Source organism: Pelodiscus sinensis, chromosome 1 (genome assembly GCF_049634645.1).
Source record: "Pelodiscus sinensis isolate JC-2024 chromosome 1, ASM4963464v1, whole genome shotgun sequence".
Taxonomy (NCBI): domain Eukaryota; kingdom Metazoa; phylum Chordata; order Testudines; family Trionychidae; genus Pelodiscus; species Pelodiscus sinensis.
The window spans coordinates 206693618-206709619 of record NC_134711.1 but is presented as its reverse complement, the minus strand read 5'-3'; the positions used below and the strand labels follow the sequence as shown (position 1 = coordinate 206709619).

At 40.5% G+C, this 16002-nt stretch overlaps 1 protein-coding gene across 2 annotated transcripts in view; it reads left to right on the top strand.

Annotated features, from left to right (window-relative positions):
- PHEX (phosphate regulating endopeptidase X-linked) overlaps positions 1–16002 on the top strand; it is a 214720-nt gene that overhangs the window by 109584 nt on the left and 89134 nt on the right. For both annotated transcript variants that reach the window (XM_075913320.1, XM_006128759.4), the window contains exon 15: positions 5247–5305. In XM_075913320.1, coding sequence (XP_075769435.1) covers positions 5247–5305 — 59 coding nt within the window. The remainder of the gene's footprint in view (positions 1–5246; positions 5306–16002) is intronic.

The window sequence follows — 16002 nt, the reverse complement described above, 5'->3', positions numbered from 1 at the left end:
TGTTCCTTAGGCAGCAGAACTACATGCTACCCCTTCTTCAGAGCTTATAGCAAGCCCACAATTTTCCCATGGTAATCAATATGTTTGGTAATTATTTTGCCTATATGTCTTGGAAATTATACAAAATGGATGGTAGCATAGTTTGAACTATTAAGAGCCACTAGTGCTTCCCTTATAAGCTTCTACTATATTTTATGGTGGCTATAATTCAACAGTCATAATTCACACCAGCCTAACCTGTGAAATGTGGTCTAAAAATAGATCAGTTTTGCCACATTTAAGCTGAGTCACAGGCTGTGTCCAGACTCCATGCCTCCGTCGACGGAGGCATGTAGATTAGCCAGATCGGAAGAGGGAAATGAAGCCGCGATTAAAATAATCGCGGCTTCATTTAAATTTAAATGGCTGCCCCGATCTGCCGATCAGCTGTTTGTCGGCAGATCGGGAGAGTCTGGACGCGATGCCCCGACAAAGAAGCCTTTCTTCATCGACACAGGTAAGCCTCGTGAAACCAGGTTTACCTGTGTCGATGAAGAAAGGCTTCTTTGTCGGGGCATCGCGTCCAGACTCTCCCGATCTGCCGACAAACAGCTGATCGGCAGATCGGGGCAGCCATTTAAATTTAAATGAAGCCGCGATTATTTTAATCGCGGCTTCATTTCCCTCTTCCGATCTGGCTAATCTACATGCCTCCGTCGACGGAGGCATGGAGTCTGGACACAGCCACAGAGACATGATTATAGTTCCCTCATGTTTTACAGTAGAACGAAATGTTTTTCTGTTTTTCATGGAATTTTTCAGGTCATTATTACATATTGTAGTTTAGTACTGTGTATAATACAAATAAATAAAACACATTATTTGACTTCTGTATATGTACAGTAACCTTTTACAAAATTATTTTAATATACATATCTATATTGATCTTATGAGTGGAGAGCCCTGAAAATCTGCAGATATCTGCTTTTTACAGTTCACAGATTAGATACAGACATACATTTTGTATCTGCACAGGGCTCTAATTATCGAGTGGCTCACGGTGTGGCTCAATAAATTTGTAGGGATGGATTTTGTTGGCTCTGGTAAAGGCTCTGCTGGAATAATGATATTTAACCAAAACAGTAATATAACCAAAAGATTATCAACATTGTACTGATTTATGAGATAGGACAGGTTTCTAGGCAGTAATATTACGAACTGTGCCAATTTCATCAGCCCAGCAAGCTAAAGGAAAATTGCAGTGATTGTTCATTTAATTATCAAAGAACCAGAGGGAGAATTATGAGAAGGGGTGAGAATCGCAAGTTGGAGGAGACAGTGGATTTTGGAGGGCAAGAGGAGGGAAATGGCTGGATATTGTGTAGATAGGGATGGGGCTAATTAGAATTAGAGCTGAGAAGAAGAAAAATCTAAATCTATCATTTTGACAATTTTTTAATCAAACATTTGAAAGCTGCTAGCTCTTCTTTACTTCTAGTTGCAGAAATAGCAGAGATGTAGATAGGGCAGACTTATGCAGAGCCTAGATGGGGATGAGATACCTGAGCTCCATGCAGTAGCAGTGGAGAGGCTCAAGAAGCAGGTTCAATGGAACAACAGATGGATGAAGAAAATGTGAGATGGGGTCCTTGGAATGGATTGGTGCAGAGTCAGGTAAAAGGTGGACCATTATGGAGAAGATTCTGACAGTCCAGGTAAAAGATTGAGGGTGAAGACCAGTGTTTTAGCCGTTCTTGTCATCTGTCCAGTCATCTATATGTGCCCATTTTTAGACTTATTTTGATTGTCCAGAGAACAACAAAAGGTTAATCTCAGCATGGAGTCTGCACTAAGGGGGATTTAAAAATGGCGGTGCCCAGCAAGATGCAAATGAAGACCGGGATATTTAAATCCCGGGCTTCATTTGCAACTTCGAATGCCTACATTAGCCACTCTAGTTCGAACTAGGGTGGCAGTGTAGACATACCCTAATTGTGGTAAGAGAAACCATGACCTAACTAGTTTTCAATGCCAGTGTGTCCTCCCCCCTCTTAAAATAATTTAAAATGGTTTAATATCTGTTAGCCATGTACCCAGTTAACTGGGATTTTAATTTTTCTTTCGTACAATTGTATATGACCTACCATTACTGTATAACAGGAGTGGGCAAGAGTGCCTCTGAAGGTTGGTTCTGGCCCAGGACCGCCCTACTGCTCCCCTGCCCCCAGGCCTATTGAGACCTGGAGATGGGGGAGTGTGCAAAGTCTCCTCCCTCTGGCAGGGATGCGTTGTGCTTAAAGTGAACCACCAACTCTTTTGAACAGCTTGCAGGGAAGGGGCAGAGGGCGAGAGACTTTGATTGGCCTGGGAGTAGGAGCACACAGCACCTAGAGGGAACCATCAGCTGTTCAGAAGAGCTGGTGGTTCTCTCTAGGGGTCAGGGGGCAAAGACTTCATGTGCTTCCTCTGCCCCCAGGCCAATCAGGTTCTGTGGGCAGGGGAGTGTGGAAGTGTCTTGGCCCTGCCCCTTCTTCCTGAGGTCCTTCCCTTTCCAGGGTGACTTGGGGCCACTTCAAAAAATTGTGAAGTGGTCCCCCTTCTAAAATCATTGCCCATCCCTGCCCACTGTGTTATTATTGCCCACTGTGTTATCCTTATACACTCCCATGAGTTTGGGTAGTGTTGTTATGTACACGGTACAGATGGAAGCAATGAGGTTCTGACAGGGTAAGGCCTAGATTTCTAAAAGATATTTAGATGTTAGTCCATTCAGAATGGCAAGGCTTCAGTAATTTGGATGGAAGAGCTACATTTTCAAAAGTGAATTAGGCACTTAAGGCGCATAAGTCCTATTGATTTTCAGGGAGACTTTCTAAAGTTGTTGCTTTAACATTCTAAATTGTTGCGCTTGCATACAGAAAAAATTCTAGCATCCCATACGATAACTTAATTTTTTCCCCGTTAGACATATAGACATTTATTACACCTGGGCCTAATTTAATAACAATTACTCATTAATCTAATTATTTTATACTTTTGTTTTATTTTATTTTATTTTTTCTTCATATAAACCTAGGGTGAAATCCTGGGCACACTGACATCAATGGCAAAACTCTCATTGGTCTAAGTAAAGCAGAATTTCACCTGTCGGATCTGACTCTCCCTAGTAACGTCTATGTGAATGTTGCTATTAACTTCAATAGATTCAGTGTTAATTCATACCTTTTTGCAGTAGAAGTTCAGCCAGGCTTAATATTAAATCCTTCAAATCTTGTCTGTTACAATATTAGTGGAAAAGTGCCGGTATTCTGGTTTTCCCATTGCATGCTGTGCATTTGTTTTAGAACACCAAGAGCAACAATGAAAGCACATGATCAACTGAAAATAATTATTTTGCAATTGTTTGCAGACTTGTACAATATTTGTAACCGCTATGAACATCACTTTATTTAATACATAAACAATTTGTTAAAAAATAACATTAGAGAGGAACACTGAGTTGAAGAGCAGTGTGGGATAATGCTTAGCACAGTGGTCCCCAATGCGGTGCCCGCAGGTGCCATGGCGCCTGCCGGGCCATTTCTATGTACCTGCCGAGTGAACAGGGATGACTCTGCCCCCGGGCGCATGGATGGTGCTGGCCCCCTGGGCGCACAGTGTATGGGCAGTGTCGGCCCCGGGCACGCAGCACATGAGCAGCCCCACCCCCAGGTGCACAGCATTTGGGTGGCCCTGCCCCCGGGTGCAGGCATGTGGCACAAGAGCAGTGCCAGCTCCGGGCACGTGGTGTTTGGGTGGCCCCTCATCCGGGCACGTGGCATATGGGCGGTGCCGGCTCCTGGGTGCGCAGCACAGGAGTGGCACCGGCCCTGGGCATGCTACACAGGAGCGGCGCTGGCCCTGGGTATGCAGCACACGGGTGGTGGTGGCCCCACCCCTGGGCGTGCAGTGCATGGGCTGTTCCATCGCCGGTGCACGGCGTATGGGCAGCCCCACCCCTGGGTGCGTGGCACAGGAGCGGCACCTGTGCCAGCCCCGGGCGAGTGGCGCATGGGTGGCCCTAGCTCCGGGAGCGCACCGTATGGGTGGCCCCACCCCCAGGCAAGTGCACGGCCCCGCCCCACCCCCGGGTGCATGTGTGGCCCCGCCCTCAGGAGCCTAGCGTGTGAGTAGCCCCGCCCCCGGCTGCTCAGCAGCCCCAAAGGGTTGGGGACCACTTGCTTAGCATATTATATCTCCCTGTGTTAACTAACCAACATAAATAGGGGAGAAGTGAGAGGGGGGGGAAGGAAAAAAAATGGAAGGGGTGGGAAACAAGGAGCAGAGGGTATGAAAATATCAAAAGGAAAACCTTTGAGGAATGTCACTCATGTGCGTTTGGTTGGATTGGATCGGACTCTACGGCAGGTAAATAAATATATTACTTATTTTAAAGATGGGAAATGGAAAGGATAAATTGCTAGTTCAGACCAAACAATGAATCAGGGGAAAAGCTGGATTAGGAGTTCCTGTAACCTCATACTTTGCATAGTCCCCTAGCCCACAGTACAAAATATTTTACCTCTATGCCATTGGTTAAGAGTTGCTGAAAGCTTATTGCAATCTGTATTGCAATAAAATAATTATCAGTATTGGCTGAATGGGCTATAGAGTGTTGAAATCATTTGTTTCTTTCTTCTGCTCTTATCAGAGAAAAGTCCATATAATTGAAATCATCCTAATTGGCATGAGTAGTCACTTTCTCAGAGATTGCAGAAGAGAGGCCAAAGACTGAAAAGACTCACTTATTCATTTTTGATTATGCTTCTCTAATTTCTATAGGTTATTTCTCCATGAGTGGGTTGAGGTACCTTGGTGAGATTGCCCTTAACATAGCTGCTGTCTGTGTTGCACCTGTTCCGTTCAAGTAGAGGACTTTTGTCCCCTGCTACCAATTTGGCAGTTTTCATAAGCACTAAAATCACTATTAAAAGAACACAAAAATAGAATAAATGATAGCAAGTGTGCCCTCCAGTCACTGCTCTGTTAAGCACTATTTGATTATAGTCATTTAAAATTATGTCAGTAGACAATAGATTTAAATGATCAAAAAATCTCAGATAGCAACTGACAAAATTGCAGAAATAATTACATTTGTAATGTATCTAATGGCTTTTACTCTCTTGGTTTCATTTAACCGAATTAACCTTTTATCCTTGATCATTCCATTGACAAGCCAAATGCGTTGACAACCAATTTTTTGTTGCTGTTTATTACTATTTTTACAGGTGGTTTACTAGTCCAACCACTGTCAACGCTTTCTATAGTGCATCTACCAACCAGATCAGTGAGTACTTGATTTCTTTTTTTTCTGTAATGATTTATTTGAAAAAGTATATGTGTGAAGGCATACCTTTTCAGATGATACTAGGAGCATCCACAGGTATCTGGCCAATCAAAGAAAATCAGGCCCTAAGGTGAGTCACATCAGCCACCCCAAAATTTAGACATTTTTAATCAGTGTAAACCACTGACAATTGAAACCTAAATTCCTTCAATAACCATGCTATAATACAGCATTTTCAACCAGTGAATGTGTACAGAGGAAAGTGGTTCACATATTAAAGTCTAAATCCTGATCTCCATCAAATTTGTACAAATCTATTGAAGTCTAAAGGCACCAGTGAATATTACAGAATGCTTTATTTGTCCCTAATTTCTTGTCTGATCTCATCTTGTAATACCAGCACAATGTCTTTTAACCTAATCTTGGATTACTGGTTCCCCTGTTCTTAAAATATTCCAGCCAGCTAGCATGTCATCGCCATACTTTGGTTCCAGGGTTCCTGAAACAATATGGCTGAGATTTTCAAAGCTGGATGCTCAGAAGATGGGTGCCCACTTCTAATTTGTTTTAATGGAATTTTGCATCCAAATTTCTTACATGACATTTGAAAAATCTCAGCCTAGATTGCTAGAGCTGGATGGATGGGGTGTTACCTTTGGCACGATTCCTTTCTTTCACGTCCCAGCTGAGGGAATTTCTGGCAGCAGCATCTTTTGTTTTTCTGTGGCTTCAGGCTCTACATAGCTCTCTGGCATAACCTCTGTGATTTGGGTCCCTTACCACAGGCTTGTCAAAGCCTCTGGTTGGTTCCTTCACCATGTTCCCAAATCTCTTTTTGTCACCCTACGAAGTGATGTTCCTGAAACTAGTGGTATGAATGTGCCAGACTGAAGATAAACAGGAAGTATTGTTTAGTGGTTAAAATAGAGAATTGGCACATATATCACCTGGATTGTATGCTCAGCTATTCCTGTAGCTAACTTGTGTCCCTAGACATGTCACTTAATTTCTCTGTGGCTTAGTGTACTGATTTGTAACGTGCATGCAATAATTAGACACCTAATTATCCTTTAAAAAAAAAAAGCCTGAAGCCATGTTCTGCTGCACTTTTCCTGAAAGGTCACCTCTATTAAGCAATCAGTTTTTGAGTGGTCATGTAAGATAGCTAATCAATTCTGTGATGGCTATCTAAAGTACATATGAAAAATAACTGCCCTTTCCTGTTAAATTAAGAACAAATTTCCCTACTTTTCACACTTACGGTGTGGCTAAGATTGAAGTTTAGCAAGCACAGAATAAAATCTGTTGCTGTTACATAGTCTTTATTATTGAATCTTTCAGAGTCACTGCATCAGTCAGCTCTCACAGCTGCTCTGACATAGCACATTAAAGAGAGCTATAATGAGAGGCTAGAGTTACTGATGCTGAATTTCACACTCCCTGTGTCTAACAGTATCACGAAGCAGAGAGCTGTCAAATGTAACCAATCAGTCCAGGGTGTAGAAGCAATTGTATTTTATATCATGGCTGCTGACCTTCTTGCACTGCTTGCATTTGACCTTGGGCTTTGGATAGTGCTGCTCATTGTCTTTAAGGTTGTTCTCAGATAGAAAAAATGTACAAGGTCTGAGCCGATCTGGTTCAGAGAGCACCTGGTATGATATTTACCTCTGCCTGAGAGGGGTCATAAATGGAACCATTCATTGTAAACTATGTGAGATAGGGAGAAGGATATAAAGAGGCATAGTATAACTGGTGGTCCACCATTTTTAGATAGGAGATGTAGCATCGACTTGTGAAAAAATCAGAGGGATTTGCTGAACTCGGGAGGTTGGCACTCAATGCCCTTATGAAACCTCTTTTAAAAGTTGATAATTCTACGGAAGAGCTCCACCGTTATCTGAGAGAACTGTACTCATTCTTTCAGAAAATTTCACTTATAAGAGCCACATCTTACTCCTCTGAGTCATATTTTTAGTAACCATTCATGCTGACTGTCCTAGGAGTCAAGGAAAATACTACACAAACTGTGGATATAGAGTCACGTCTTTAAGCAAACTAAATTCTACCACATTTGTGTTCGCTTTTAACATATGACAGGAATATTTGTGGAAATGGTGAATTTTAAGTGAATGGGGGAGATTGATTCTGAAAAGCAAGTTTCATATTTGTAAGCAATAGAATTTACAGCAGAAACCTAATTTGAAAAGCTAATGGGAGCTAATCAAAGTTACCAGGACAACTTGTATTTCAAATTCTCATAACAAATTGTTTCCAAATAATATAGAGACAAAGGGCTGCTTTGTTCTGGAATACATTCTAAATAAGCCCAACTGTTTTATGGACAATTCATAAAAATATAAAGAAGTGAGATTAGTAATTTGGTGGCTACTGACAACTATTGCGATAAGTCCCTCTCTCATGCCCATCTCACCCTAGCAACCCGTCATTCTTCATTCCCAGTTCTGTATTAGTGAGTGGTATACTGCTGTCCCATGCAGGGCCTTTGGCAAGTCCATTTCTGATATTGTCTGTCCCTTACAGGTCCTTGAGCCTGAGAGAATGAGCCAAAATGTCTTCTGTGCCTGCAGTATATTTCACTGGCATAAACTCTTTTCATTAACTACCACTGCAAGTTCAAGAAAGCACTGCAAACTCCAAAAAGGAAAATTATGAGTGCTTTTAATTTCAGCTTGATTATTGTGCATGCTGTATTGCAGAGCAATTCAACTTTGGAAGCTTCAGAGGCCACAATGATACTCCCAACACATGCTGAGGGCCACAACTTGAGTGTAGTTGCATATACATGCAAATATCCATGCAAATATATGCAAATAGCTTCTTTCACACTAACAGGCATGAATACAAAGATTAAGGCAAGACTACTCAACATGCAGGCCCCATTTAAGTCAATTCTGCTGATATTAATAAAATGCAATATTTTCCCAATTTTCACCCATATGACAGCACTTTTAATGAGCAATGACAGTCCAGGAATTTAACTACTAAAACACATATCAACAGAAGGTCATTATATTGACTCACATTGTGGCGCGTATTCCCAATGGAGGCTATGTTCAGAGGATTCCACCCATGGGCCACGTGTTGAGCCCTGTGTAAACCCAAACTGCACCGCGGACCACAAACAAATGGGCTGTGGGCTGCATATTGAGTAGCCCTGCTCCATTGAGTACTGACTCATAAGGAAGAATGCCACCTACTGACTCATGAGATCTTTCTTAGTAGAAAGTAGAAACATTATTAAAAAAAAAAGAATATATTGGTGAAAATACAGAAAAATTCTCAGGAAGATGACAATGCTATCAGCTTGGTTGAGTTTATGTACAAGCAGATTCCTGTTGCTATGTTCACAGCGTCTTAATTTTACTAATATATAGTATATAAAACTCAGAACCCATTTTTCTAGTTTATAATTCTTTCTTATGGATAAAGCAGAACTGTTTACAGTGCAAGTTTTCTCAAAAGTGAAGTAATTCGATATATAAGGTAAAGGAATGCAATTGTGTTAGCTCTATAAAGGTTGTCAGTTACAGGAGTATTCAGAGTACTATTAAAGTTAAGTCAAAGATTTGTTAATCAGTTCTTTCTATTTGGTTCCTCCGTTAAATAATTCACTTGTTAACTTAATTGAGGTGCAATAGGATTAACAAATGTTGCCCATTTTTTTTTAAAAAGTTGATGTTTGTTTCTTACCATTTGACCTTATATTTTTGAGTATTTACTGAGCAATGTAGCCTACTAATCTTGGGTAGCTTTTACAAAAGGAAATAGGTGTAAACCATTGCCTTCATAAACAAATCTATTTATCATGATATTTGAGTACTCCCTGTATGTCATATAGGCAAATGCTTTAGTTTTAATTGCAACCATTGGTACACTGCATTGACTGGTTTAGTTTTTCCATAATGGGTTTTTAGGGCCTGATCCAAAATCTGTTGAAGTTACTGAAAAGACTCCCATTGACTTCAATAGGCTTTAAGGCAGGTCTTTATTGAATTAGGTACCTTAGTAAATCAATGTTGAAAATAAAAGCAATACCCGAATGACTTATGACAAGCGTATACTGCTGTACATCTGTTGAGGAAAGAGTTTAGCTTCTTGATAGCACTTGAAATGTAGTATAACTCTGGCCTTTTAAAAGACGAAAAATGGAATGCTACAACAAAGAAGAGAATAGGAAGCTTAAATTGGCAAGCTTAATTTCCTGAAGACGTATAAATATGCAGCATTTTCTATTATACTTTTGAGCAACCAATTATGATTATAGACAGTGGATTTGCACAGAAGGAAGCTAAATTTAGTCCTAATTGAATGATATGCTCACTAGATGAGAACATATATAGATGTATCTGTTATTGAGCCCACTGTATAGGCATGGACATACACAGATACAAGTGTCCTTTTTATTCATTATTGTGAAATGTCAGTTCCCCAAATGCATGGTGTCAGTCCAATATTACTGGTCTACAAAGAGCTGCCTCATTGCATTTTAGAGGAAGAACTCTTTTAAAATTATATTGGAATTAGCTCCCATACAGAAAATGACAAATGAGACCTTGTATCTCCTGTTAAGCATCTTGCAAGATCCGTGTGCTTGATGGAGTGCAGCAGAGGAATGCTCTTTGCGGATAGCTAAGGAACACAATCTGCAGTATCCATGGTCTCAGAGAAGTGGGTGGAGTTTCCTCAGGAGCTCTTTGCTTTTTCTCATGGAGTAGTTCCAAAATAGCCAATTGGCTTCCTGAAGCCTACTGGGCAGAGCAGCTTTTGAATTAACATTTCTGAACAAATTTCTTAATTAAGAGATTAAAGTTGTCCGCATTGTCCTAATGACCAGCAGTCTCTTTCATTTTAAATTACATTTGCAGGCAAGGCAATTAGCCTTTTTCTCCTCTTCCCTGATATTCTTACCTACAAATACATAAAACAAAGGGATTTTTTTAGGGTATGTTTCTTTTTGCTGAGGAATCCTAGATATTTCCTTTTCCTAAGAGAACATATGTCAATGCATTTTATAAAAATATTCTTTCCCTTTTCCCTAGGTCCTTATGTGGCCCACATCACTTTACCATCTGAGCCATCATAAAAACAAATGCACTTATCCACTTACCCTTAGGTCTGAGCTGAATTTGATCTCAGACACCTCAGTATATCTTCCCCAGTTTATGCTATTTGTTCTGCATATTCACAGGCAGCAGGGGGTGAAAATAGAAATGACTATTCTTCTTGTTCAAATCCTTGTGTGAGTTTGAAACTCTTTGACGTTTGGCCAATACTCCATCTTCTGTTCATCTATTGCCAGTTCCGTCCCTCATAATTTGAATCTATCCTATGAAAATTTACAAATCATGTCATGCACTTTATACATATAAACTAACCACATGTATGGGATGCAGTAAACACGATTTTAAACATACTGTATGTCTTAAGGATCACTTTGTTACTTATCATCTATTGCTAGCACCTATGTGCTGGGATCACTATTCAGTTAGAATTTGTTTTAAACTTGCTAATGCAGGTATGTAGTGGTAAGTGTGGATGCACTAATGTGATTTGGAAAAAGGTTTTGCTAACACAGTTTAGAATAGCCAGTGCTACCAACCAAAAATATTAGAAGATAGATCTTAAATAGCATTTAAAACCAGATTTGGAGCTGAACCAAAAAAGAGCTGGGTAAACTAAACTCCACAGTTCCCAAATGGGAAGCAGATAAACACTGTTTATTTGTGTTTCCTTTCAACTATACTACTGGGATTTTGGATTTTTCTAAATCAAAATTCAATTGAGTAAACCAATATGGTAGTATTGAAAGAAAATTCTTGCATGTAGCCAGGTGGTGATAAACTTTCTTTTCAGAGCCCTCTAGTTGAAATGAGAAAATCTAATTACACTATTTGTGTTTATTGGGGCAAGTGACTTTAATCTCACTGTGCCTCAGTTTGTCTCTTTGAAATGTGAACAATATCTACCTATCTTACTAATATGTTAATTAATGCTGATAACTTAATTCATACAAGCAGTAAAGCACTCTGATGGAAGGTCACTGTAAAGATGGAAAATACTATATTTAAAAATTTGAGATATACATCAACAAACTCCATATTGCCTTGTTTCAGAGACAGGTTGAGTTGATGTATGAAAATGTGTAAGGCAAGTTTTCTTCAGTGAAGTTAAAGGTAGCCCTGTGCAGTTCAAAGATTCCAGTTAGAATTTTAAACTCAGAATAAATTCAGAGCCAAACATTTCAAAAGCAGCACAGGTACATAAAATTGCAAAAGTGTAAAAATGTTGCATTTTGAGATCATATTCTAAACTGGTGGAAGGTTCAACAAATACATAATGGAAGGGTAATGTCAGTAACAATTGTAAATATTTTAAAGATGGACCTGTAAGGCACCTTTATCCATAAACATTTTAAAAGAAAACAACAACCCAAAAGTGCCTCGTTTTACACAACCAGGAAAAGGAAAATACTTTGTCCAAATAAGTGGTATTTTTTATTGCTAAGTGAAAACAATGATACAAGAGGAAAAACTGAAAAATTCAGGCTCAATACTGTAAACGTTGACACATATGAGGCTGTGTCTAGACTACATGGCTTCATCAACGGAGCCATGTAGATTAGGGTTGTAGGCAAAGGGAAATGAAGAGGCGATTTAAATAATCGCCACTTCATTTAAATTTACATGGCTGCCGCGCTGAGCCGACAAACAGCTGATCAGCTGTTTGTCGGCTCAGCGCGCTAGTCTGGACGCTCCCCTGCTGACATCAAAGCCCTTTGTCAGCAGCCCCGTTATTCCTCGTGGGATGAGGTTTACCGGGGCTGCCGACAAAGGGCTTTGATGTCGGCAGGGGAGCGTCCAGACTAGCGTGCTGAGCTGACAAACAGCTGATCGGCTGTTTGTTGGCTCAGCGCGGCAGCCATGTAAATTTAAATGAAGCGGCGATTATTTAAATCGCCCCTTCATTTCCCTGTGCCCAATAAACAAATCTACATGGCTCCGTCGATGGAACCATGTAGTGTAGACGTATCCTGAGTGTCAAAAGCTGGCCCAAACCTCTGTCGGAACAGACACCCAACAGTTGTGAGAGGGCCCAACCTCTGGATGCCATGTGCTCCTTAGCCAAATGGGGCAGGCAAAACCACATTGTCCTAGCCCTAGCTCTAAGGCGTATTCCCAGCCCCCTGTTTCTGTACTCCATCTTTGAGACATGGGGCTTCTCAGCCAAACTACCTTAAAGCTCCTAATCAGCGCCTCAACTCTCCCAAGTCCTCCTGTTGCTTATATGTGTTCTTTCAGAATTCCACCTCACTGAGTGGGTGCTCTGAACTCAGTTAACCTTCTGAAGAACAACATAGCAGGCAGGCAAGAAACAAAGGAATTTATCAAAGGAATTTTTTAAATAGTCACTTTTACAGTTAAGAAAGTAGTAGAGAGTTGCAATTGGTCACAAAACAACTACTGTTCTGAGATGTACCCTTCCTGGTTATATCTATACTACAAGGTTTTGGCGCAAAAACTGGAAGAGTGTCCATACCTCATGAGCGTTTTTGCGCAAAAAAAAAAATACTGTAAATCGACAGAACAGAGGGCTTTTGCCACGAGGAATAACTCCTTTTTGCACTACAGTTCTTGTGCAAAAATGCAGGTGTGGATGCTCCACAGAGGTTTCTTGCTCAAAAAGAGGCTATCAGAAAAAGCACAGGTTCTCTGATGGCCATTCTTGCACAAGAACATCCATGCAGTGTGGATGCTCTCTTGCTCAAAAGTACAGATCGCTTTTGCGATGCGCTTTTGAGGTCTGGGCACGCTTTTGCGCAAGAAGTTTTTGCGGAAGATTTCTTCTGCAAAAAACTTCTTGCGCAAAAACCCTGCAGTGTAGACAAAGTCCCTATGATTGATCTTATGCTTCTTGTGAGTCAGAGACTAGTCAGCAGTTTATATGAGGCACTATCTCTCCTATCCTCTCTCACAGACTCTCCAGCCTGGTTTTCTGTCTCGTGATTGTGGCTATCTCCCTTATTCTGAAAGAAGCCCACTCCTAATATCTAGTCTCTGATTCTGTTTCACCTTTTGACTGAATTGGGAAATGCAAATCCAAAGTCATGGAAATCCCCATGAAGAAGAGCACTGTCCCCTGTGTTGGGCCACTCACTGTGAGTCAGTCGAAGTTGACGGCTCTTGAAGGCTTTTCCACTGATAGTCTTCTCTGAGGGGTGCCACACCCCAAGCTGTTGGGGTAGCGTCTGGACTGGCTTAATCAGGGTTAGACTGGCTTTTCAACACTGAACACAGAATTGCAGTTGGCTCATAAAGTGGAACACAGGGTACAAAAAATGGAAGTCACAAAACAAAATTGAGGTCACAGTTTGACACCTGCATATATCACATGAATAGATTTATTAAATCAATGAGACTACTCAGATGAGTAAAGCTACTTATGCCACAGTAATGCTTAAAGAATTTGGCCTTTTGACACTGATGGCTCAATTGTGTGCTCATGGATGCACCTCTACAAGACAGTAAATGAAAGACGAGGAGCTTTGCATGAACAATCTGTGTTGCATGCTACCAGATAGAGAAGACTGGACTGTCAAGTTCCACAATCCAGTCTGGAGAGTTTTCTGTTGACTTAAAAAGATTTGGATCAGATCCTAACAGAATGTGTGATTTGTCACCAACTAAACTCATTTATGAAGCTTTGTAAGCAGGGCCTAATTTGATGATACCTATCACGTACAATTTTTTATCTTTATATCTCAAAATGCCTTGTAAAAGAGGTCAGTATCATTATCCCCATTTTATAGATGGAGAAAGTGAAGTACAGGAAGTGAAGTGACTTGTTGATGTCACCAGTAGGCTGGTGGCAGAGGCAGGAATCTTTCCAGACTACATCTTCTGACTTCCAGTCTAGTGATCTGTGTGCTAGGCTGTACGCTGAGGGGAAAGCTCTCGTCAGGATAGTTGAAATTAATATGAGATGTTTAACAATACACACGGTGAAATATGAATGCTTATTTTTTGAGTTGTACTTTGATGCAAGATCAGGAAAGCCTTTGTAACAAGTGTAATTTATATTTTTACAGCACAAAAATAATGAGTCCAAACATGCTCTGAACAACAAAAAAGCTTCTGGGGAATGATAAAAACCCAGAAAATAAATTTTACAAAAAGTTGCTTTTCATAAATCAATTGCAAACAGGTGGCTACAGGAGCAAGAACAAGCAAGCAGCAGATGGGCAGGCCAGGAGGGCATACAACTTGCTGCATCACTTGACATGAATTACACTCAATTCTTTTAAAAGAGTCTGGAAGGATAACGATGAAATCTTTCCTGATGTTTAAATTTCTGTGCAAAATTCCATGATCCATTTATAAATAATAAAAGACCTAAAATCTTATAAAATTAGCATCTTTTTTGTGTTGACTTTAATGTTCAGGAGACTTCTATGTTTTGAAATGCAGATTTAACATCTCTAGTCTGGCACTCTCAGGACCTGACCAGTGCCAAACCAGAGAATTTGCCAAACCAGAGGAGGTCAATATTGTCTAGCAGGATTACCAACACTTCTGCTGCTTACTGGGCTCTTCAGAATACATTTAAGGGCAAATTAGAGCTAAATAACAGAACAAAACAATAAGAGCCAGAAGTGGTGGCTGTACACAAACTTTAAGGGAATGTGAGAAACTTAAAATCATGCCAGACAACAGATGTTGCCGGACCAGAGTGCTGGACTAGAGAGAGTCAACCTGTAGTGACATTCTTTGGAAATCAGTATATGGTGGAAAAGTTGGAAATTGCAAGAAACCAGTGTGAGAAACAACACTGTTACAGCCACATTGTGTGCTTAAGGGTCTCTAAAAAGAGAAATGAAGGTATAGGTCGAGTCATTTCAAAAGGGAGCTCCACACATAACTCTATAAGCACATAAGCAGCTTGATTTTCATCCCATTTTGAAATATTTGGGCACAGCATCTCATTCTTGTTTAGTGGTGCAGTGGCTGTTAACCCTTTGCTTTATTTAACTCCAGCTAAGACTGAACTTCAGCAGTAGGAATTGACTTATGTACGTGTAATGAAATGTAGCTTAGAGGTTAGAAATGGGCCAGGGATTCATGAGTTCTAGGTACTCTTCCTGTCACTGTCTGTGATCTTGGGTAAATCACTCACTGGAAAAAAACAGCAAGCAAATGGTCTGGTAGCACTTTATAGACTAACAAAACATATAGATGGTGTCATGAGCTTTCGTGGGCACAGCTCATGGTACCATCTACATGTTTTGTTAGTCTATAAAGTGCTACCAGACCATTTGCTTGCTGTTTTTTTTCTGGAACAGATTAACTCAGCTACCCCCTGAAGCTCACTCACTGGAGTGTGTGCACTGATGATCTTTCAACTACAGGTTATTTTACCAATAACTTCCAATTGATGTACTTACTGAGTATGGCAGGATATTCCTATGCTAGTCTGTTCATACCACAGATCCTGCTTCAGCAAGTGGCTTAAACATATCCTTATTTTAAACAACTCACTGATTTTAATCAGTCTCTTTGCATGGTTTAAAATAGGAATGTGCTGAAGTACCTTAAAGAACTGGAGCCCCAGGGAGCATATTCAGAATTATTTTTTATGGCATTTTCTCAGTTTCTCTTTCATTGTGAACTGTCATCAGC